The 25250-nt window shown below is 52.0% G+C and overlaps 1 protein-coding gene across 1 annotated transcript; it reads right to left on the bottom strand.

Moving 5' to 3' along the window:
- Positions 1-14075: 14075 nt before the first annotated feature.
- On the bottom strand, positions 14076-21913 carry NEURL3 (neuralized E3 ubiquitin protein ligase 3). The gene is made up of 4 exons (XM_043918713.1): positions 21639-21913; positions 17827-18312; positions 16622-16693; positions 14076-15690 (listed from the first exon to the last, which is right to left on the bottom strand). Exons 1-4 carry the CDS (start codon positions 21685-21687, stop codon positions 15482-15484), a joined length of 816 nt encoding a protein of 271 aa, XP_043774648.1. The 5' UTR covers positions 21688-21913; the 3' UTR covers positions 14076-15481.
- Positions 21914-25250: the final 3337 nt, after the last annotated feature.

Here is a 25250-nt window from a genome sequence, read left to right as displayed (position 1 = left end):
CACAACTACTGAGCCTGCATGCCCCAGAGCCTGCAAGCTACAATGGAAGATCCTGACGCAGCCAAATAAATAAAATAGAAAAAAAAAAAAAAAAAGGATCCACCTTATAATGCAGGGGACACGGGTTCGACTCTTGTTCGGGAGGTGGGGGTGGGGTAGGATCCCACATGCCTCGGGGCAACTAAGACTGCTGATAAGCCCACAGGTCTGGAGTCTCAGCCACAAGGGATAGGACCCACCTGGAGTGAGGCAGAGGGAGAACGTGGAGATGGTGCCCACCTGCCTCTGTCTTCGGAGTGTATTTCAACTGGCCCGAGGTGTGTGTTAAATTAGAGGCTTCCCCTCAGGCCAAAGCTTCAACATCAGCAACTAGGCCCCTTGGGCAGGACGTCTGGGCACGTTTCAGCTGGCCGCCTCTGCCCTGCTCCTTGGTGCTGCTGAGTTCCCCCTCGAGCCCTCTGAGAAGCATCTCTCTACTACAACCGTGCAGGGCCTGCGGAATAAGTCCCGCGGGCTTTTAAAGCTAGCTATTTGGGGGGCTTGTCTCTCAGGGCCAGGTCTTAACAGCTGGGAATGCCTGATGTGGGGTTCAAGCCACGGGGAGAAGCTCTGGATTTTGAGTTTCTTTCTGCCTGTGGGTCGCCATGCAGGGAGGGGTTTATCACAAGATAGGGTCTCAGCCTTCCCTATTGGCTTCCATGGGAGGTTTTATTTATTTATTTATTTTTTATTATTTTTTGGCTGCACTGTGAGGCAAGTGGGATCTTCATTCCCTGACCAGGGATTGAACTCGCACCCCTTGCAGTGGAAGCACAGAGTCTTAACCACTGGACTACCAGGGAAGTCCCCACTGTGAGTCTTTTTTCTTGTTTATCCTATGTGCAGGAGTTAAGTTTCTTTCAGAGGAGAATGTTCCCTGTGTAGCTGCAGATTCAGTGTTTCTGTGGGAGGAGGGCTTCCTTGGTAGCTCAGTTGGTAAAGAATCTGCCTGCAATGCAGGAGACCCTTGTTTGATTCCTGGGTTGGGAAAATCTGCTAGAGAAGGGATAGGCTACCCACTCCAGGATTCTGGCCTGGAGAATTCCATGGACTGTATAGTCCATGGGATCGCAGAGTCAGACACAACTGAGCGTATATCCACACATGATAATAATACTGGGCCAAAAATAAAAATAAACTATTATAAAAGCACATCACAGGGATGAATCTCTAATTATGGCAAGTGAAAGACAAAAGAATTTCTAGAAAATGGAAACCTGTGAGGAGTGAGGAGAGGCAGGAGGGAACTTTAGGGAGTAATTGCTATGTTCATGATCTTAATTGCAGTAGTAGATTTATAGGTATATATGGATGTCAAAATTTGTCAAATTATTGTTTGTTGTTTAGTCATGAAGTTGTATCTGATTCTTTTGCGATTCCATGGACTGTAGACCACCAGTCTCCTCTGTCCCTGGGATTTGCCAGGCAAGAATACTGGAATGGGTTGCCATTTCCTCCTCCAGGGAATCTTCCCAACCCAGGGATCAAGCCCATGTCTCTGGTGTCTCCTGCATTGCAGGCAGATTCTTTACCACTGAGTCACCAGGAAAGCCCATTGTCAAATAGCACAGTGTAATTATATGCAGTGAACTGCATGTCAGCTATACCTCAAAGGTGTTTCTGAAAATCCAGCAGTGAGTACTCCTCACCTGAGGGGAAGCTGCTCTGCAGCCTGGGTGGGAATGAGCCTGCCCAGGGCCCTGCCAGCCAGGGACAGAGGTGGAGGATCCTTTGTCGTGGGCCGCAGCCCAGAATGCCATTTCATACACCACACTGCCACCCTCTGGCCAGGGCCAGGCTTCAGTGCTGGGCAGGCGGGGCAGCCTGACAGGGAGGCCTTCCTGGGGCTCAGAAACCCCTGCCCAAGGGGATGTCTCAAGAGTTGTGGGTGCTGCTACCGTAAGTGGGGCCCCAGCTGCAGCAGCAAACCCGGATGCTGCAAGGCCAGGTGGTGGCGCAGTTGAGTGGGGACTCAGAGGACAGCCACTGCTCAACTCCACACCCTTGTTGCCAGAGTCAGGGCCCACTGTTGCCAAACCTTTTAAAGAAGAGCTAGAAGTCCAGGGTTATATGGAAAGTCCTCCAGTTGTTTTGATGGCAAATTTATTCACTGCTTGGACTAGTGCAAACCTATTACAACATGTCCATGGGCCATAATCAGCCTGGCGGTGGCCAGTTTGCAGCCTCTATGTGAATGCTTATATTTACTTCCCCCAGAGCCAGCCGAGAGGCAGGCGGCCGTGCTCACCCTTTATTTACAGCCACCTTGGTCTTTGTTGCTGCCCGGGCTTTTCTCTAGTTGCAACAAGCAGGGGTTACTCTCTGGCTATGGAACACAGGCTTCTCGTGGGCTCTAGAGCTCGGGTTCAGCAGTTGTGACCCACAGGCTTACCTGCTCCAGCATGCAGGATTTTCCCTGACCAGGGAGCCTGTGTCCCCTGCATTGGCAGGTGGATTCCTATCCAGTGCACCATCAGGGAAGTTCCGTGCTCACTCTTGTAATAATGCAACAAAGACGAGGAGCCCAGGGCCGGGACAGCAAGATATCCTTTTATCTATCAAAACGTTACCGACCTGGATCCTTGGACTCTTTTATCAGTAGAAATTGAAGAGAGGCCATTCAAGGAATTCAGGTAAGACTTTCCTGCGACTTGTGCTGCAGGAGGGAGTGAAAACAAGTAACAAGCACCCTTGCTCCCTGAGGGGTGTCCAGCTGGTCTCATTGGGCGATGGTGGGAGTGGATCAGTGGGTGCGGCTGGAGGGGTGGCTTAGGTGGTCTGCCTGCCCCCTTGATGGTGCCGTGTGCAGGGACCATGCACACGGCCCTGTTTTTGCTCCCAACACCTCAGAAGTGTTGAGTATTTTGGTCTTTTTGTATCTTGTTCACAATTTGCCCCAACTGCACACATGTGCAGTTATTTTCAGTCCCTTATAGTTTCTTTGACTCTGTTGCTGGAGGAGACGTTTGTCCAGGTGCAAGCGCTGCAGCAAAGGGTCCCAGGTCCCAGCCTCATCCCCCACTGAGGGATTCTACACCCCTGGACTGAATTGTCCTGAGTAATGAAGGGAGGATTGGATGGGCCTGTGGGTTCTTAGAGGCATGCAAATCACAGGCAAGGGTTACTTGTTTAACTGTTCTTTTCAGCCCCTTCCCTGAAAAAGTCTTTTGCATCAAGTCCCATGGTGCATCCCTCCCATAGTGGGTGGTATCCCACAAGCTCTTAGTGAGTGTCTGTTGTTGGCCTCAGGGATTACAACCTTGTTATCCTTCTAAGACCAGCCTGTGCTTCCTCCCTCAGCACCCCATTTCTCAGCAGTTTCTTTTCTGGGGGGACTACTGGAGCACATTGGGAGTTCAGGGCAGCCGATCACTAGGGCCATAACTTGCTCAGGCTCCTGCAGTAGAGCCGCCTGTTTTGCAGTTCAATCTGCTTTGTTCTTCCCTTGGCTCCCCAAAGAGCCACCCCTTTGATGGCCCCTGAAGTGGGTCACTGCCACCTGGGTCAGCAGCAGCCCTCCTTTTGAAAGAGTCAGAATTAAATCTTTGTTTCATGGGAGAATTTTCAGTAGCTAACATTCCTCTTTCTTTCTAAATGGCAGCATGAGCATGGAGCATGTGGAACCCATATTTATTTTGTTTATTTAATTGGAGCATTGCTTTACAGCGTTGTATTCATTTCTGCTGTGCAACAACATGAATCAGTTACTCTATTGTTGTTTGGTTGCTAAGTCGTGTCTGACTCTCTTTGTGACTCCATGAACTGTAGTCCACCAGGCTCCTCTCTCCATGGGATTTCCCAGGCAAGAATATTGGAATGGTTTGCTATTTCCTTCTCCAAGGGATCTTCCCAACCCAGGGACTGAGCCTGCATCTTCTGTGCATTCGCAGGCAGATTCTTTACCAGTGAACCGAGAGGGAGCCTTAATCCAGTGCCTTAGATCACTCAGCCACAGTACCCTGAATCAACTATAAGTATACACATATCCGCTCCCTCATGAGCCTCCCCCCTCACACACACACCCATATTGAGAGTTGGTAAAAATATTTGATTTATCCTTCCCTAATTGCAACGCTCTCATCCATGCAATTAGCTCAGCCTCCTGGGCCGATGTCTGGGGTGGCAGGGGCTCAGCTCCTATAACTTCAGCTAGACTAAAGCATATCCCACCTTTTGGGTTTCCATTTCTACAAAACCGCTCCTATCAGTAAACCATCTGATCTCAGGGCTGTCAGGAGGGTCATCTAGAAGATCAGACCTGCTCAAGTAAGTTTGTTTGTCTCTACAATGATGTAGTAAGTCTCCTCCTGGCTGCTGGAAGCACACCTTTAAGGTAATGTCGGGGTCCATTAGGAGGGCCTGATATCTTGTTAACCTTCCCCCAGTCAACCAATGATGTCCTTTGAGCACAGACTGTACCTGAGGAAGCATTAATATAGCTAGGTATTGTCCCCAGGGTAAACTCACGAGCCTCATTAACCATACAGGCTGTGGCTCCAACTGCCTGTAGCAGCTTGGCCATCCCAGGACTATTGAATTCAATTGTGCTGAATGGTCTCTGATCTGGTCCCAGCTTTTGGGTCAGGACTCCTAGCGTTATCCCTGATGTCTCACGAACATAAAGGGTAAAGGGCCTGTTCAAAGCTGGAAGTCCCAGTACTGTTGCTCAGCTCAAAATCTTCAGAGTCTCAGAGGCCCGCTAGTGGTCCCTATTTCATTGGAGGGGCCTTTTTTCCCCCTTTAAGAGCCTAATATAAGGGTTTGCCTTGTTGTTGTTCAGTCACTAAAATCGTGTTTGACTCTTTGCAACCCCATGGACTGCAACACGCCAGGCTTCCCTGTCCTTCACCATCTCCTGGAGTTTGCTCAAACTCATGTCCACTGAGTCGGTGATGCCATCCAAGCATCTCATCCTCTGTCATCCCCTTCTCCTCTTGCCCTCAATTTTTCCCAACATCAGGGTCTTTTCCAACGAGTCAGCTCTTTGCATCAGGTGGCCAAAGGATTGGAGCTTCAGCATCAGTCCTTCCAATGAATATTCGGGGTTGATTTCATTTAGGATGGACTGATTGGATCTCCTTGCAGTCCAAGGGACTCTCAAGAGTCTTCTCCAACCCCACAACACAAAAGCATCAACTCTTTGGTGTTCAACCTTCCTTATGGTCCAACTCTCTCATAGCAGAGCCTGCAGCCTGCCCAACACCTGACTTCCAGGGACTGCCCTGGTGGATGTGGGATGCTGTCACCCCAGGTTACCTGAAGTTCTGCATGTGGGTGCACTGAGGGGAGGTGGGCACAGCAAGGTGGGTTGGGGACAGCATGATGACAGGACAACATAGAAAAGTATAAACGTAATTGGAATCGTTCCTTCCTGCCCTCATCTCTCATGGTGGGATGGATGGGAGTTTTCCTTTCTCTGAAATGACAGCCTCAGTGAGGCACTAGTCCCAGCACACTGCTTGGCAGAACCTCATCCTCAACACAGGCAGCTGCTGCCACCTGGGGGCTCAGAGGATGTGAAATGAGAGGCATTTATCCCCTTGGTGAGGACAGTTCTCCCCAAAGTGCCTGCTAGTAAAACACTTATAGCCTTTGAAAGAGATGCTTACAAAAGATGTTTTGTACCAATAAATACAGTCAACTTTCAGTAGTTCTAAAGTCACAGGCAATACTAAACTGCTTCACTGTTGTATAAACTACACGGTCAGGTTCCTAGGAGCCTCCAGTCACAACAGTTTCATCAACTTACGGATGCATAACCCAGTTTGATGTGTGTTTCTGTTTAGAGACCTCTTATCTAATATATAGTTGATTCATTAACACTGGATTCCCAGCCAGCTGCACTCCAACTCACAACTGACCAAAGATTATCAATGGTGTATTTTCCCTGGGAGGCACACCCCAGCCTTCCTGAGCTTAGGAGCACTAGATGGCACTTTGGTATTATTCTCAGGGCCACTTTAAACCGTGAAGGCACAAACAAAAAGCACAAAAATGAGAAGGAAAATATAGCCCCAAATAGACCATGAAAAGGGTGACTGTTTACAATATGAAACAGGAAGGTAGAGAACTACCTTTGTTTAAAGTCAAGCTGGGAACACGCCAGTCCAATTTTCACCCCAGAACTGCTGGGGACAGTGAGGAATCAGGGAGGCATGATGTTTTGAGTTCTTTAACTCATACAAGCACATACAGACACAACTTGTTACTTCTCCTCTTATCATTCCATTCTATATCTTGGGGACATTTTCTTGTGTGTAAACACACGTACATTTTAGACCTTCTAATGTGGTTCTAATTTCTCTTTTCTCCACTTAAGGCAAGTGAAGCGGAGCCAAAATTTGTATCTCACCATCACAAGAACAGTTTGGGATGTGTGAATGGGAATGTTCCAGAAGCTAATTGTGGGAATGCTGAAGGGACTTTGACCCAAAGTACCCTCTTTGATCCAAATACTCTCCCTCTTTGATCCAAATACCCTCCCTAAAGAATGTTTATGTGTGTATAACTACTGTACAGTAAAGATTGGCACAACATTGCAAGTCAACTACACTTCAATTTAAAAAAAGAAATTTTTTTTAAAATCACAAATACCCCACCGTCTCTCCAAAGCGCACACTAAGTCAGCAAATCTCCAAACAGAAAAAGATTTCTGCACAAAGAAAGCTCCTTGAAAGAGTGGTAGACAGTTATTCACCACAATGCAAATCCAAATACTGGAATATTGGCAATAGTCTTAAATTTCAACAAATAATGGGGAAGATTCAGTGGAAGATACCAGACCACTGTTGTTTCAGCTTAAGGTCAGCCAAACCCCAGTGATGCTGGTCATACCAACGCTGGAGAATCTGAAGTTCATGGTCAAATTCAAACATAAGAGACCCACACTTAGGTTCCCCCGGACACCCCCGCAAAGCTACTTCTCTGAGCCCCTGCAGGCTCATACCCTGGCCCTGGCTGCTGTGTTCCCAGAGCATGAAATGCTCAGAAATATTTGCCATGAATGGAGCCCCTGTGCCAATAAACTGTGGTCCCTGTATTAAGTCCCACAGGAGAAAGTGTTCTCACTGTCGGGCCCTGGAAAGCCTGACTTTCTGTGCAGCACCCAGGTTGCCACTGTGTCGTTGAACTTACCAACACTGGGGATCCCAGGGCTGGCTGTGCAGAAATCGGGTGACTTCAGGAGGTAGGAGGAAGTGAGACAGAGGCGGCCACAGCATGGTTGATCTGGGAACAGAGGGAACAACCTGCCTCTGAGGGGAGGAGGGAGGGAGAATGCCAGGTTATTACCTGGAGCGGGGAGAGGGGCAGGTGCAGTTGGACTTTTTACTGGAGTCAGGAGGATGGCTTATCCTTTTAATGTTTATTTAATTGGCTGAGCTGGGTCTTAGCTGTGGCATCTAGTTCCCTGCTGTTGTTCAGTCGCTCATCTGGGTCCGACTCTTTGTAACCCCATGGACTGCAGCACGCCAAGCTTCCCTGTCCTTCACCATCTCCCAGAGCTTGCTCAAACTCACGTCCATTGAGAGGGTGATGCCATCCACCCATCTCATCCTCTGTCACCCCCTTCTCCTCCTGCCCTCAATCTCTCCCAGCATCAGGGTCTTTTCCCAATGAGTCAGCTCTTTGCCTCAAGTGGCCTGATGCTGATTCCTTCCAGTGTGTTTTTAATTTCGGCTATTGTGTTCTTCAGCTCTGTTTGGTTCTTTATGGTTTAACTTTTTGTTAAATCTCTCACTGTGCTCATCATCTTTCTCCCAGGTTCACTGAGCATCTTTCTGATCATTATTTTGAATTCTTTTTTAAATCATTTCTTTTCGGCTATACTGAGTCTTCATTGCTTTGCGACAGCTTTCTCTAGTTGTGGGCTTCCCAGATGGCTCAGAGGGTAAAGCGTCTGCCTGCAGTGCGGGAGACCTGGCTTCAGTCCCTGGGTCGGGAAGATCCCCTGGAGAAGGGAACGGCAACCCACCCCAGTATTCTTGCCTGGAGAATCCCATAGACAGAGGAGTTTGGCGGGCTACAGTTCATGGGGTCACACAAAGTGGGACACGACTGAGTGACAAGCACTTTCACTTTTTCTCGTGGTGAGCGAGGGCTGCCCTTTGTTGCACTGCACTGCGGTGGCCTCTCTGCCCTCGATGCAGGGCAGGGCTCGAGCTGCGTGGGCCTCAGTAGTTGCAGAGCAGTGCTCTAGGTGCGTGGGCCTCGGTAGCTGCAGCGTGCAGGCTCTAGAGTGTGGGCTCAGTAGCTGCAGTGTGCAGGCTCAGTAGCTGCAGTGTGCAGGCTCTAGAGTGTGGGCTCAGTAGCTGCAGCATGCAGGCTCTAGAGTGTGGGCTCAGTAGCTGCAGTGTGCAGGCTCTAGAGTGTGGCCTCAGTAGTTGTGGCACATGGGCTTAGTTGCTCCACAGCATGTGGGCTCTTCCTGAACCAGGGATCAAACTTGTGTCCCATGTGTTGGCAGGCAGATTCCTATCCACTGCCCATCAGGGAAGTTTTCCACCTTGCTTAGTTCTTCTGGGGTTTTATCTGGGGAAACTCTGGGGTTTTATCCTTTACTTGGAACATAGTCCTCTTGTCGTCTCGTTTTGCCTGAGTCTGTTTTTATTTCTATGTATTAGGTAGGCAGGTTCTGTATTAGGTGAGCAGGTTCTGTATTAGGCGGGCAGGTTCTGCATTAGGTAGGCAGGCTCTGTATTATTAGGTAGGCAGGTTCTGTATTAGGTGAGCAGGTCCTGTATTATGTAGGCAGGCTCTGTATTAGGTAGGCAGGTCCTGTATTAGGCAGGCAGGCTCTGTATTATGTAGGCAGGCTCTGTATTAGGTAGGCAGGGTCTGTATTAGGTGGGCAGGTTCTGTATTAGGTAGGCAGGTCCTGTATTAGGTAGGCAGGCTCTGTATTAGGTAGGCAGGGTCTGTATTAGGTGGGCAGGCTCTGTATTAGGCAGGCAGGGTCTGTATTAGGTAGGCAGGCTCTGTATTAGGTAGGCAGGGTCTGTATTAGGTAGGCAGGCTCTGTATGAGGTAGGCAGGCTCTGTATTAGGCAGGCAGGTTCTGTATTAGGCAGGCAGGGTCTGTATTAGGTAGGTAGGGTCTGTATTAGGTGGGCAGGTTCTGTATTAGGTAGGCAGGCTCTGTATTAGGTAGGCAGGGTCTGTATTAGGTAGGCAGGTCCTGTATTAGGTAGGCAGACTCTGTATTAGGTAGGCAGGGTCTGTATTAGGTGGGCAGGCTCTGTATTAGGCAGGCAGGGTCTGTATTAGGTAGGCAGGTCCTGTATTAGGTAGGCAGGGTCTGTATTAGGTAGGCAGGTCCTGTATGAGGTAGGCAGGCTCTGTATTAGGCAGACAGGTTCTGTATTAGGCAGGCAGGGTCTGTATTAGGTAGGTAGGGTCTGTATTAGGTGGGCAGGTTCTGTATTAGGTAGGCAGGCTCTGTATTAGGTAGGCAGGTTCTGTATTAGGCAGGCAGGTTCTGTATTAGGCAGGCAGGCTCTGTATTAGGCAGGCAGGGTCTGTATCAGGTAGGCAGGTCCTGTATTAGGTAGGCAGACTCTGTATTAGGTAAGCAGGTTCTGTATTAGGCGGGCAGGCTCTGTATTAGGCAGGCAGGTTCTGTATTAGGCGGGCAGGGTCTGTATTAGGTAGGCAGGGTCTGTATTAGGCGGGCAGGCTCTGTATTAGGCGGGCAGGCTCTGTATTAGGCGGGCAGGGTCTGTATTAGGCGGGCAGGCTCTGTATTAGGCGGGCAGGGTCTGTATTAGGCGGGCAGGCTCTGTATTAGGCGGGCAGGCTCTGTATTAGGCGGGCAGGGTCTGTATTAGGCGGGCAGGCTCTGTATTAGGCGGGCAGGCTCTGTATTAGGCGGGCAGGGTCTGTATTAGGCGGGCAGGCTCTGTATTAGGCGGCAGGCTCTGTATTAGGCGGGCAGGCTCTGTATTAGGCGGGCAGGGTCTGTATTAGGCGGGCAGGCTCTGTATTAGGCGGGCAGGCTCTGTATTAGGCAGGCAGGCTCTGTATTAGGTAGGCAGGTCTGTATGAGGTAGGCAGGTCCTGTATGAGGTAGGCAGGCTCTGTATTAGGTAGGCAGGTCTGTATGAGGTAGGCAGGTCCTGTATGAGGTAGGCAGGCTCTGTATTAGGCAGGCAGGTTCTGTTCCCTGATCTTGGAGCAGTGCTCTTTGTAGGACACGCCCTGTGGTGCCCAGCAGCACAGCGCCCTCTGCTCACCAGACGTTCACGCTCTAGGAGTGCCCCCGAGGTGGGCTGGGCAGGCCTGTGTGGCCCTGCCACAAAGTGGTGGGCCGACCAGTATGGGCACACAGGTACGAAAGGCTGGCTCCCAGGCCCTGCCTCCTGTGGGTGGGACTGGGCAAATTGTGCCCATTTTGTTGGGAACTTTGACGGGATAAAGAGATGGTATTTACTATGTTTTCTACATTTATGTCCAACCATAAATGGTAAAGCTTGAGGCAGAGGAGTCCCTTGACTGGGATCCAGGGGTTTGTGATCTAGTCCTGACCCCACCATGAACTGCTGAGTGGCCTTGGGCAGGTCTGACACAGTCTCTGGGCCTCAGTTTTTCTAGCTGTAAAATGGGGACATTACCATTTGTCATGGCTTACTTACTTCATGCAGACCTGAGAGGGACAGGCAGGCTGACCCAGAGGATCAGAGTCACCACCTCCAGGCTCATGAGGCGACCCCTATCTTCTCTTCCTTCAAACAAAGGGGAGGGGGCGCAGGGCAGCTGGAAGACAGGACACAGGTGTGGTGTGCTGGTTGCGGAGGAAAGGGAGGGCGCCTCGTTCTCCTCACTCAGCCACAGGCTCAGGGACTCTCCCCCACTGCCTCCCTGCCTTTGCTCATGGACTTCTTCCAAGTGGAATTTCCTGAGCAGATTACTAGCAGCCAGGAGGCCTCTGCTTGTGTGTGTGGAGCCGGGAAAGCAGGTATTACTTAGGCAACAATGCTGGGGCTGGGGGAGTGGGGGGGTTGCGGCTAGCACTGAAGACGGCATGCTGGGGCCATGTGAGGGGCTGGGGGCGGACAGGGGACATGGTGGTCCCGGTCCCCGGAGGGAGGGCTTGTTATTACCCAGACTGCCACCTCACACCTTACGTGGTCTAACCGGAAACCACCTGAAAGCACGTGAGCAAAGGAATTTTTCTCCGTCCCTGGGAAAGCCCCCAGCAAGTCTGGCCCAGGCGGGTTTCCTGCTTCAGCACAGCGGGCACCGGTCATCCTTGGTTGTGCTTTTACTTTCCTTTCCCTCTGTACTACCCTCCTGATGACGGCTTATTGCCCATTCCCTCTTCTTTGTTCCAGGGACTCCTTATCACCACTACCTACAAACCCTGGACTTCTAGGAAAGGGAAACCTGGGGCCTGCTTCTCAGGTGCCTCGCAGGCAGAATGTGTTTGACTGAGGTGAGAGGGGCCGGCTGACACATCAACCTTCCTGCAGCCAGCCTAGACCTCCAGGGCCGCTGCAGCCGCTCAACGGCCGGCAGAGTGCTCCAAGGCCGGCTCCAGCCCACCTTCCTCTGGGCTCCTCTGTGGCTCCCTGCCCCTCGCCTTGGCCAGTGTGACCATCCCAGGGCCCCCTGGACACGGCCTGCACTTGCATGTGCAGATTCCACTGTGTGGAGCACCTCTTTCCCTCCTCTCTGCTTTCAAGCTTAGACCTGTAAAAACAGTTTAAAAGTCACTTCCTGTTTGAAGCTTTTCCTCCCAGGGCTAATATTCCCTTCCTTTTCTTCTACTAGCACATCTTCATTCATCTATTTTGGTGTGGGTTTTTTGGTGGTTTTTTTTTTTTAGCATAATTTAAAAATTGGATGCGACTCATATATCTATCTCTTTAAAGTGTGCAGTCCAGTGATTTTAGTATCTTCACAAAGTTGTGCAACCATTGGCAAAATCAATTTTAGAACCCTGAAAGAAACCCCATACCCCTTAGTTGTCACTCCCCATTCTTCCTCTCTCCAACCCCTATACTAATCTACTTTCTGTCTCTATGGATTTGCCCATTCTGGACATTTCATGTGAATAAAATCATGCAATATATGGCCGTTTGTAACTGGCTTCCCACGCTTAGCATGTTTTCAGGCCTCATCCATGTTGTAGCATGAATCAGCACTTCATTCCTTTTTTTTATTGTCAAAAAGCATCTCATTGTATGGACAGACCACATTTGTTCATTCATCAGCTGATGGACATTTGGATTGTTTCCACTTTGGTGTTATTATGAATAATTCTCTTTTAATCATGTTTTAAATTTTTTAAATTGAAATATTAGTTGAATTTACAATTTTTTTTACAATGTTTTTAAATACTGCTGTATAACAAAATGATTCAATTATACATAGATGTGTATATATATATACACATAGTCTCTTTTAAGAATCTGATCCTGCTCTAGAACGAAATATTCCTTTCCATTGTGGTTTACCGTAGGATATTGAACATAGCTCTCTGTGCTATACATGGGACCTTATTGTTTATCTACATATAAAAGCTCACATCTGCTAACCCCAGCCTCCTGCTCCATCCCTCCCCCACCCCCTCAGCAAACACTGGTCTGTTCCCTACAGCTGTTTCTGTTTCAAAGATAGGTTCATTTATGTCATAGTTTAGGTTCCACATATAAGTGCTATTATATGGCATTTGTCTTTCTCTTTCTGACTTACTTCACTTAGTACGATAATCTCTAGTTGAATTCTCTCTTTATCCCCTTTAATCTTTTTTTCCCCCTTAAATTCTAGTTTATCTGATACTAATATAGCTACACCTGAGCAGAAGAAGCCAAATCTGTCTTTTATGATGAACAAAAATAATGACTTTGACATAGCCTAAGGAAATGTTTACTTTTGCTTAATAAATAACTAGATCAAAGGATTTACACAGAATAAGGATTCAGGGGGTGAGGTGTCTCCTGGTTGCTCCCTTATGTCTCAGAGATATGCCCAAAGTTTAGTGGTCTTACACTGTAAGAAGTATGAGAAGTGTAGAACTGGGGCGACACGGGGGCCTTCGCTAAGTCAGTGAGCCGTCAAGATTCACACCCGGTACCCTGACGGCCAGCCCACCTCTGGCTGCTTCCCTGGGAGATGCCTTTCCAGAGAAAGAAAGTTCCATATTCTGAGTACTTCCTCTAAGCTATGAGTTTCATTTATACCCATTATCCTAACAACATATCAGCAAACAAAATGATCTTATTTCCAAGTTATGAAGAAACTGAGGCTCCCAGATGTCCAAGTCACATGACCAAGGTCAGAACAACTCCTGGGCAGCAGAAAGGGGATCCTACTCCAGAATGGAAGCTCTTCTGGGGATCACTACACCCGAGCTTCCCCAGTGGCTCAGACGGTAAAGAACCTGCCTGCAACTAGGGAGACCCGGGTCAGGAAGATCCCCTGGAGAAGGGGATGGAAACCCACTCCAGTGTTCTTGCCTGGAGAATCCCACGGACAGAGGAGCCTGGCGGGCTGCAGTCCATGGGGTCACAGAGAGTTGCACACGGCTGAGCGGCTAACATTCCACTTTCCAGCCAAAGCCCTGCCCCTCTGGCTGGCCGCAGCGCGGGGAGGTGCCCGTCACCGTGACTGGGGACGTCACACAGCTCCAGCTCCCTTTTAGTGCTCTTTCACACCAGCCACGGAGCAGGAACACCAGCAATGTGACAGGTACGGCTTGTCCTTCCCGCCTGTCCCCACCACAGACACCTGCTGACTGGGGTCCCCGGGTCAAGTCACCGCTTCACGCAGGAGCAGAGACTCCAGGAAGCCCTCACAAGTCAAAGGTGGCAAGGGCAGAGCCTTGTTGTAACTTTAAGGCTGAATCTGTAGGCTCATCCTGTTCACCTGCTCCGCAAAACAGCTCCTCAGGCCTGAGCGCCAGGCCCCTCTCACTGCAAGCCCAGGGTGTGTCTGCGAGGGACGGGAAGGCATGGCCCCACGCCCCTGCATCCCGACCAGCTCCCACCCTGCTCACTCCTGCTGACTGCAACAAAGGGGACATACACATTACAAACTCACTCATGAGAGACAAACTTTATTTTGATATCTCAGAAATTGCAAGGCAATAAGCACAATGACAACAGTGAGCTCTGAAGGGTCAACTCGATTTCAGATGCACAAATGTGCTGGGATCTCATGACTACTGGGCAAGGAAGGTGGGCAGCTGACTGCTGATCCCCTTTACAGAGGACTTGTTTTTAATTAATTAATTTCTATTTATCTGTTTACTTATTTATTTATGGCTGCACTGGGTTTTTGTTGCAGCACACAGGCTCTTGGTTGCCACGAGCGGGCTTTCTCTATTTGCCATGAGTTGGGGCTACTCTCTAGTTGCGGTGCAGAGGCTTCTCATTGTGGTAGCTTCTCTTGGGTGGAGCACAGGCTCCAAGGCGCACGGGCTTCAGCAGTTGTGGCTCATGGGTTCTAAGACCTTCGGGCTCAGTAGTCGAAATCCAAAGGCATGTGGGATCTTAGTTCCCAGACCAGGGATCAAACTGGTGTCCCCTGCATTGGCAGGCAGATTCTTAACCACTGGACAACCAGGAAAGTCCTACAGAGGACTTGTAGAAGTGACCTGGCTTCCCTACAGACTGTGAACATTCTACCAGGTAAACAGAGGCCAAGATAATGGAGTAGAAAGGCCCTGAGCTCCCCTCCCCTCATGAGCACACCAAAATGTGGGGTTACTAGTGGGGAGAGGGAACAGGGGAGAGGCAATTTAGGGGTAGGGGGTTGAGAGGTGCAAACTACTAGATATAAAATAAACTACAAGGATACATTGTGCAACAGGGGGATATAGCCAATATATTGGCAAATGGAGTATAACCTTTAAAAATTATTACTAAACAGTACATCTGTAACTTATACAATATTGTACATCAACTACACTTCAATAAAAAAAAAATTCCACCCAGCTGCTTTCTGCATCTGGTCCAGGCTCCTCAATACCCTGGGTGGGCAGGGCTTCACCAGACACGCGCACATACCTTGACTTCCTCAGTCATAAAACCAGGGGTCAGGCCGCCCCCTCTCTATACAAAGGCCCTTCTCGCTGACACAGGTGGGTTCTTGGAAGTCCTGGGACTTGGTGTACTTGGGGTTGCTAGGTCCATGGTGGCTGAACCCCATGGCTAGTTAAAAGCCTTGGCATGCAGCAATGAACCTGGGACTAAGCGGAGGGGCGAGACCCTGGCTGGCCCATTGCTAGCCACCTTCTCCAGCCAGGGAGGTAGTTCTGGCGTGGGCAGAAAGGGGCGTCTCCTGGCTCCTCTGGCCCCAACCTGCTGAGGAGGGGTGGAGCCATTGTGACCTTGAGCCGTCTCTCCGCCACACCTGCTGCTGACCAGCATTTCCGACTCTCCTCCAGAAAGACATCAGAGCTGCACCTCCTCCCTCGGCAAGGGCCGGGCTCAGAGCTCTGCACCTACACCAGGAGGCCCTCTCCAGCACCCAGGACAAGAGGATCCCAAGTCAGGGCCACCTCCTCGATCTCCCAGCGACACACGGGGCATCTGGCCGTGTCCCTGAAGACCCTCCAGGCACAGGAGCTGCAGAAGTGTGTGTGGCCGCAGGGGACAAGGCAGGTGTTGGCAACCTGGTGGAAGCAGATGGCACACTCTTCTCCTGCTGAGGCTGGGAAAGGCAACAACACAGGTCAGGGGTGCTTGGGGGCCATGAGAGGGCAGCCCACTCACATCACCACAGGTCAGAGAAGCACGTGGTCAGGGTATGAAGAATACTACCTCATAAGTGAATGCTCATAATGCAATCAGTAAGAAAGGTTGGGAAGAAAATTGTAAGGTACATACATGCATAGCCTAAGATTCCAACTTAGAAAAAAGGAAAACAAAGCACAAATAACTCCCCACGTACGGAGTGCTATGCTTGGTCACTTCGGTCGTGTCTGATTCTGCGACCCCAGGGACCGTAGCCCGCCAGGCTCCTCTGTCCATGGGGTTCTCCAGTCAAGAACACTGGAGTGGGTAGCCACGCCCTCCTCCAGGGGATCTTTCCAACCCAGGGATCAAATGCACGCTTCTAACATCTCCTGCATTGGCAGGCAGGTTCTTTACCACAAGTGCTACCTGGGAAACACCCCCCTCCACTTCTGTCCATATATATATATATATATATATATATATATATATATATATACACACATATATATGATTACAAAATACCGGGAGGAAATCTACCTAACAGGCAATGTGAAGTTTGGGAGGTGTGCTTTTTTTTTCACTTCCTTTTTTATCTTTGAATATGTATTTTATTTCTGCTTGGCAAAGTTTTTTGTTTTTGGTTTTTTTTTGGTTTTTTACTATGAACAGGGATTGCTCTTTTAAAAGCAGGCGGACAAAATAACATCTATTCATGAGTGTGCCCAGTAACTTACGAAGCCAGCCAATGTCCTAGAAGGCAGAACTGTTACGTGGCTTTTAGGTTTCGGCCTATGGCCTGTGGGAGCCATAGGAAAGTGTAACTGAGTTCCCAGGGCTGGGGCCTCGCCCGGTTTCCCCAGCTCTGGAGCCCTGGGGAGACTCTGGCGCTCGGGAAAGCCACTCACCTTTGGGCCCGGGGAGAGCCTCATCACTGAGATCCCTTGGCATGGTTGTGGGAAAGTCGTTGGCTGTAAGATCTAAGGCAGAAAGGGAAAGTCAGGACCAGGGGAAAGCAGTCAGGGTGTTTCCATTCAACCCACCTCCCCAGTCCCTGCCTCCAAAGCAGAGGGTCCACCTCCTTTCTTCTCCCGGTCGCGGCGCTGCAGCTCCAAGCCGGGGGTCCAGCCCTGTCCTGGCCACCCCTTTCCCAGTGGGACCCAGCAGAGAATTTGTGGACCCGCAGCTTTTTCATCCTAATCCATGCTTCCTTCAGACAGCTCCTCTCTGCCCTACTGCCACTGCCTGAGCAGAGATCTTCAGCGTCGGTCACCGCCCCCCAATGGATGTGCAACAGAGTCCCCCAGGAGGTGGGCAAACAGGTGCCTGGGCCCCTCCGGGGGTGAGGCTCGAGCAGTTGTGACAAGCCATTCGAAAAACAAACACACTGGGGGGACTGGAATGCTCGTGCAGGTCCCTGGAAGACTGCCCAGGTATGCCAACACTTCTTTTTATGAGTCTTCCTGTATCTCCTCACTCCTCTGAAATCCACTCTCCTTTCAGGTGGTCCTCATTTCCCCACTGAGTGCCTGAACATCTCACCTTTGACCCCACCAGGCTGCCTTCTTGCCCACCTCTAACTTGCACACTTACATTCCCTTTGTTGCCACCCCGTCTGCAGCAAACTCCTGCTGTGACTGCAAAACCCAGCCAACCCCAAATATTTTTTTTTTGTAAATGAGACCAGCCCTCTAACACAGGGGTCCCCAACCTCCGGGATCTGATGCCTGATGATCTGAGGTGGAGCTGATGGAATAATAATAGAAATAAAGTGCACAAGAAATGTAATGTGCTTGAATCATCCTGAAACCATTTCCCTCACCCCTCCTTCTGTGGAAAAGCTGTCTGCCACGAAACTGGCCCCTGGTGCCAAAAAGGCTAGGGACCGCTGCTCTAACATGTGTTTGGGGTGCCGGGCAGGGCTGCCCTCCCTGTGACTGGGTCTGGTCCCCAGCAAACATCTTCATACCCGGAGAGAAGCCGATGGAAAAACTCCATATGAAAGAAACAGCAGTTCTCCCCGACCCTGTACGCGGTCAGGCACCACCGGAGCCGCCGCCTCCCGCGCCCCCGTTCCCAGGGACGGCGCCTGGGTCCCCGCCCCTGGCCTCACCCAGCAGCTGGATGGCCTTGGTGGTCCCGTACACGTCCATCACGGCCCAGAGCGGGGCGCCCATGAGCACGCCCTCGCGCAGCAGCCGCCGGGGCCCCGAGTTGACCCGGGCGAAGATCCGGCCCTGGTGGTTCACCCAGAAGCGCACCACATCCCCCGGGAGGGCGCAGCCGTCAGGAAGCATGGCCGCCCAGGTCTGACTCTGCTGCTCCAGGTCCGGGCACACGAAGGGCGGCAGGCTGGGCGCGGACACCCGCGCGGGGTCCAGGCGCGTGAAGCCCACGCGGAGGCCACCCAGCCAGCCGGGCTCGTGCCACAGCATGCGCAGCGCCACGCGCTCTCCCGGCTGCACCGGCCGCTGGCTGAACACGATGCCGTCGTGGAACGTGGCGTGCCTGAACGCGGTGCTCCGCTGAGCATCCAGGCGCACCTGTGCGCCCACCGCCTGGGCGTGGAAGCGGAGCGCCTCTCGGGGAGCCTCGGCATCTGCGGCGGGGGCGGGGGCGTCACTGAAGGTCGGCCGGACACACACCGGCTGGCCTTCCGGGCAGCCTGGAGCCCTCCCCACCAGGGGAAAGGGGCATTTCCATCAACCCATGCTCCCTGGGGCTACTGTCCCGGCTCTCCCCCATCCCCACTCCAGAGACCTTCTTAGAACCAGTGGGGAACCCGCTTTGCCTGTCTGGGATCTTAGTTCTCTCCTGACTCTTGCCAAGCCTCAGTTTCCCTCCCTTACTGCAGCTTAGTCACTGAGTCCTGACGACTCTTTGAGATCTATGGACTGTAGCCTGCCAGGCTCCTCTGTCCATGGGGCTCTCCAGGCAAGAATACTGGAGCTGGGTTGCCATGCCTTCCTCCAGGGGAACTTCCCAACCCAGGGATCCATTCCTGGTCTCCTGTATTGCAGGCAGATTCTTTACCACTTGAGCCACAAGGGAACCCCTTCCTCCCTTAGGGATGTTGTAAAAATTAAAGGAACCGTTGACAGTACCAGCTCTGGATACCTGGTGATGGCTGTTATTGCCATTAACTAAAGAGAGCAGGTTTTAGAAGTCAACAGATGATCCTGCTTTTGTTTGACACATACGTTTATATGTGTACTATTCGCATGTTTACACATGTGTAGCCCGTCTGTATCTAGAAACAGGCTGAGAGATGGGCTGGCAGGCTGTTTGTGGTCAGCTCTAATTCTGCAGTGGCGGGGGGCGGGGGCGGTGGCTGAGTTTTCTGACTCTGCCACAGAGAACCAGCATCGCTGACCCCCAGTGAGGGTGACTTCTCTCGTCCTGGGAGAGAAAGAAGGAGCCTGGTAACTCCCAAAGTAGTGAGGGTGTGAAACCGGAAAAGGGGTCCCAGGTCAGCCCCTCAGAATTGTGGGCCAGGCCCAGCCTAGGCCTGGGTAAGCTTTGAAAGCAGGGGACTTCCTGACTTGCCTCCACTTGGCAGCTGGGACGGGAAAGTTCCTTGCTGGGCAGCCCTTCCTCTCAGTCCCAGAGGCCTGAAGGAAGCTGGTGGAGCTTCCGGCCCCAAGACGGGCACTTAGCCAGCTCCCCAGGCCTTAGCTCTCTCCCCCTCCCCTCCTGACCCTGCTTTTTCTGGGTTGGAGGAGGGAGGCTGAAAATATAAAGAGAATTCAATCAAAACTTGAGCCAGGGAACTTCCCTGGTTGTCCAGTGGTTAAGACTCCATGCTTCCAGTCAATGCAGGGGGCACACGTTCAATCCCTGCCCTCCTCTTGACACTCAGATGCCTGCAAGGTGTCAGCCAGGCACCGGGAGGGGAAGCTGGGCGTGGGCAGGTACGAGGCACACCGTCAAGGCCACAGCGAGTCCACCCCTGACCCCCACCGGCTCCGGGACCAGTGGGGCAGGAGCCGAAGAAGCGGGTGCGTGAGTCCCTCAGCAGGGCAGGCGGGCCCTGGGGACCCTAGGAGAAGCAGACTTAGTTCTCTACAGGAATTTGACAGTCTGCAAAGCTTACCCCTGTCTCGGGAGTTTCCCACTGGCCCTTGGGTGCTATGTCCTCACGTCAGCAGTTAGAGGAGTGAGGCCGAGAGAGGTCACAGGACGCCGGGGCCCAGTGGACTGTGCTGCTTCTCCCAGCTGCCACCCGGCCTCCACTCACTGTCTCAGCAGCCCCCAGCAGTGGCCTGAGTGTGGCCCTCGCAAGGCACACAGGGCTTCTTGGGGGGTCAGCCTTTCCGCATGTGAGGTCCTGTGTGGCTGTGTTAGTTGTTCACTGCGAAAGGCCAAGGCTGAGCGGCAATGACAGCCACCCGTGTGCCGCCCGTCCGGCAGAACTGCGTCTGCCCACGGGGCCCCTTCCTCTGCTTTGCACGGGGCTCTGTGCCTGAGTTTGGGGCTGGCTCTGGGTAGTACCCCCTTCTCCAAGGCTGGCTGGCAGGGCTCCTCCCATTCTTTGACCCAAGTGACCCAGTCCAGCCTGCTCCTGGGGTGGGTGAGGCAGAGGTGGGCACTGGCCAAGCGTGGCTCTCCAAGTAGGCGTGTCCCCAGCCAGTTGGGCAGCGAGTTCTGAGCACTTTATGCCTGCAGGTGGCTGTTCTCATCAGCCCCACTTTCAGGCAGCATCCTGAGGCGCCTCAGGCAGAGTTGCCCATGGGGGACCCTCCCCAACTTCTCTGCCTGCCTCCCCTACTTCCACACTGTGCACTGGCTTGGCAACAGGGCCCCCTGGGTGGCTGGGGAGCAGGGAACACGGTCATGGCCTTTTGGATGTCCTGCCCTCTGGACAGGCGGATTCCAACCAGAGAATCTTTGCAGCAAGGCTCTTGGGATCTGAATGACCGGGCTCAGTGAGGACCTCCCCAGATCTTCATCTTCGTTGTCACCGCCCCTCCAGTCACCAAGCCTCTCCTGGCACCTATCAAGTGCCTTACAGACGCCCGGCCCCCCAGGGGAGCACTCGGAGGACACTGAACTCAGGGAGGTGGTTGTGCCGCTGGACGCCAGGGAGCCCCGGCCCAGCTCCGCACCCTGCGCTCCTGCGCTGCCTCCCTCACGGCGGCAGCATCACCCGGAAATCCAAACAGCAGTTGCTGCTGCAGCATTGGCAGCGGGGCTTGGCCCCGCCCCGCCCCTTGATTCAGGTGCCTGGAACCCTAGGTTACTATGGTTACTGCGGAGTCAAGGGCTCCAGGTCCTTCTGCTTGGGAAGGAGCAGAGTCCAGGCTCTGGGAGCAGGGATGCGTGGTCCAGATCTCTAGTCATAAGAGACCCAGCTCTCCAAGCCCCGCCCCGGACACTAAGGCAAAGTTGTGACCTCAGGTGAGACTGGCAGAGAATCATTGAGCCTGGTGACCCTGTGGTCTGTGCTTCTGGCAGCTCTGTAACTGGCAGGATGGGGGCATTGTCTCCCAGCCTGCGGATGAGGAAACCGAGGCTCCGGGAGAAGTGACAGGAAAGGTCCCCACAGCTCTGTGAAGGCAGAGCTGGGACCCCAGTCTTCCACCAGGCCCCCTAAGGTCTACCCTCTTTCCCATCCCAGCCAGTCTTCTCTCTGCACAACAGGATCTAAAAGGCAAACAGGTCATAAGGGTCTTTGCATCACTGCAGGGATTGTGGCCCGAGTTCCTCAGACTCTATTGGATTCTTGCTGAGAAAGGAAGCTTTCACTACCTCCTGGGCTCCTAACTCATTGCCTAGGGCAGCCCGGCCTGGATCAGAAACTCCTTCTGAGCAATATTTACACTGACTATACCTCTATCTCCTGAGTCTTCCACCCCAGAAAACACAGAGCACCCCTCTGCTTCTTGTACTTCTGGTCCAGACAGAAAGCTCAGGGCTCACACTTACCAGCCTGAGAGCAGATCTGGGCCCCCATCCGCCTGGGCTCCTCAGGCATGGGTCCCTGGGTCTGAAGAAGGCCAGTGGACAGGTTTCCCAAAGATATTCAGCAGGTCCCCTTGTCATGGGGCCAGGATCATATTACAGTGTTGATGATTAATTAGAGATTGCAGTCACGAGTTACAATATCCAGGGAATTTCCTGATGACTGCTGGTTTGCAACAGGCCTGCCGCAGCTGGCTGGCCCGGAGGAAGCGGGGACTCGGGAGATGGCCGAGCTTGGATGTGGAGGAGCCTTCTCTCTAACTTCTGATCAGTTGCGATCAACCAGCTGTGCATTATCACTGCCTGAGTCGTGTTAATGAATACCTGTAGCCAGACCTCCCCCCAGAGACCTTGATTCCGGTGGCCTGGGGTGGAGCCCAGCATCGGCCTTGTTTAAAAGCACTCCCAGGGACTTCCTTGGCTGTCCAGTGGTTAAGACTTGTGCTTCCACTGCAGGAGACACAGGTTTGATCCCTGGTCAGGGAGCTAAGATCCCACATGCCATACAGTGAGGCAAAAAAAAAAAAAAAAAAGCAAAATAAGCAAAAACCAAAATAATAAAAGTACAAGCACCACAGCTGATTTTAATGTACAGGGTAGAGAGAGATTCACTGCTACTGACCCCAGTATACAGGAGGTGCTTAATCAGTGTTGGTGAAGTGGGTTGAATTGAAGTAACTGCATTTCAGGACCTGTGAAGCTGCCCCGGGCCCGGGTCTCTGGCCAAGAGGAGAAGGGCCAAGCAGAGGTGTCGCCTGCTCCCCAGCCTTGCTGGAGCTGGAAGCCCACTGCCCAGAACCCCCCATGGAACACAGAGAGTCCCGCAGTGGGTCACACCGAGGCCAAGCTCCCAGGGTGTTAGTGATGGCAAGAGGCGTCAGAAATCTTTTGCCCCTTTCATTCCTGTTAGAGAAACTGAGGCTAGTGGCAGGGAAAGTGGCTTACTCTAAGCTAGTACTTCTCAGATTGCAACACATGAACCTGCTGGGGATCTTGTTAAGATGAAGCTTGAATCAGAAGCTCCGGGCAGGTGTGGGATTCAGCCTTTCTAACAAGGCGGTTCTGCAGACCCCACTTCAGGTGACAGGCCTTAGATGAGTTTGGAGGCTTGTGGGTATCCTGGCCCTTGATCTCCAGGCTAAGGCCCTCCCAAGACTCTAGACCGAGGCCTTCAGCAGTGGCTACTCTGCTTTGGTTTTGTTTTCAATATTTATTTATTTGACTGCTCCGGCTCTTGGTTGCAGCATGTGGGATCTAATTCCCTGGCCGGGAGTTGAACTTGGGCCCCCCGAGTTGGGAACTTGGAGCCCAACCACCTGGACCACCAGGCAAGCCCCCCGATCATTGACTACTTGGAACTTGGCTGAAGGGGTGGATAGGCCCCATGCATTTCCCTGGGGACAGTGGTGCTGTTGGCTGAGCAGTTTGACTGCGGGTGAGGAGGGGAAAGGGTGAGTGTTTGGAGCCCCGGATTCTGTCTCCTGTGTTAGCTTTACCTCTCTTTCTCTCCCCAGGCCTTTGTGTCCCCGTGTGTAGAATGGGAAACCAGGATGCACTGGTCTGTGCATCCCTGCCAGCCCCAGTGTGCCAGGATTTTGGTCCTGGTGACAGCTACTTGGCCTCGGTTGACTTCAGAATGTGTCAGTGTGACTCTGGACATCTGTTCCACACCAAGCCCCCTGCCAGGCTCTCTAAAAACTGTCTTTAAGGTCAAAGGCAAACTGGTGAGAAGTCAGGAGCAATCATAGTGCGTCTGTGGCCAATGATCCTGCTGGCCAAGTCGGCGGGATCCTGGCTTAGGACTGGAGTCAGAGGCTGCCTTCCCCGCCCCCCCTGACCCCGCCCGTAGGGCTGGCTGTTTGCCTTGGGTGAGCTGGAGCCAAGAGCACCTTTTTGATAAGCCACATTCCTATAAAAGAGATAGTTATGGTATCTTATCAGGGAGATCAGGCCTTGAGCCTCAGCCCATCTGGAAAGTTACTGGAGAGGCTGTGGACACTAGGCTGCCCAGTGCCAGCAGGCTGAGGTGGTATGGCCTCACCTTCAGGACCCCGGTGGGGTGGGCATCCTGAGAATTCAAATCCAGGGCCTGGGGTGCTGAGGCCTTCTCTCCCATCACACATTCCCCAGGTTTCTTGTTTTAATCATTTTTATTTTTTTAATTTTAATTTTTGGCTGCGATGGGTCTTTGTTGCTGTGAGTCGGCTTTCTCGAGCTGCAGTGAGCGCGGCCACTCTGTCACCGTGCTCCGGCTTCTCGTCGCGGTGGCTTCTTTCGTTGCAGAGCTGGAGCTCCGAGCACAGGCTCGATGGTTGTGGCATGGGCTTAGTGTGGGACCTTCCTGGACCAGAGATCGAACCCATGGCCCCGGCACTGGCGGGCAGATTCTTAACCACTGAAGCACCAGGGAAGTCCCACCTCCAGTTTATTTATTTATTAATAACAAACACTACTGTCCCAAGTCCAGTACTGTATTAACTTGCTAATCCTCATGGCAACTTCTTGAAAAGATGCTACTTATGGTAATCATTCTCATTTTACAAATGGGGAAACCGAGGCTCAAGGAGGTGAAGCAACTTGTTCAGAATCAGAAGTGAAAGACCAGGGCGTGGCCCCAGCTGTCTGACTGGAGAGCAGCTGCCTTATCCGCCATGCAGTGTAGCCTCCACGATCCTCCCCCAGGCCATGGCCCATCTGAGCATGCAGTTGCTACCAACATCTTCCCCACCTCACTGACACTAGTAGGGGCTCATGGATAGCTGCTGACTGGTTGCCTGAGTGTGAAGTGGAGGCCACCCCATGATGGAGACTGCACCCTTCCCTCTAGGACACCTGCCTGGCCGCAAGGCTGTTGTAAATATTTGTTTCAGGAAGGTATTGACTGGCCCCTTCATGGATCGCAACCTTCTCCTGGCAAAGGGGCTTGCATTACTTGGTGAAGCTATGAGCCATGCCACGCAGGGCCACCCAAGACGAACGGGTCATCGTGAAGAGTTCTGACAAAACGGGGTCCGCTGGAGGAGGGAACGGCAAGCCACGGCAGCATTCTTGCTGCAAGAACCCCATAACAGTGCGAAAAGGCAAAAAGATACAACAGCAGAAGATGCCCCCCCCCCCCCCAGGTTGGAATGTGTACAGTATGTTACTGGGGAAGATGATGGCAGTTACTAATAGCTCCAGAAAGAATGATGTGGCTGGGGCAAAGCAGAAATGACGCTCATTTGTAGATGTGTCTGGTGGTGAAAGTAAGGTCTGATGCCATAAAGAACAATATTGCATAGGTCCATGAACTTGAGCAGTATGTGAACCAAGAACTTCCAGATATACAAACTGGATTTAGAAAAGGCAGAGGAACCAGAAATCAAATTGCCAACATCCATTGGATCATAGAAAAAGAAAGAGACTTCCAGTAAAACTTCTGCTTTATTGATTACATTAAAGCCTTTGACTGTGCACAACAACCTGGAAGATTCTTGAAGAGGGGGATTACCAGACCACCTCACCTGTCTCCTGAGAAACCTGTAGGCGGGTCAAGAAGCAACAGTTAGAATGGGACAAGGTTACAAATTGGGAAAG

Source organism: Cervus elaphus, chromosome 11 (genome assembly GCF_910594005.1).
Source record: "Cervus elaphus chromosome 11, mCerEla1.1, whole genome shotgun sequence".
NCBI lineage: Eukaryota > Metazoa > Chordata > Mammalia > Artiodactyla > Cervidae > Cervus > Cervus elaphus.
This window is presented reverse-complemented; position numbering and strand designations above follow the sequence as displayed.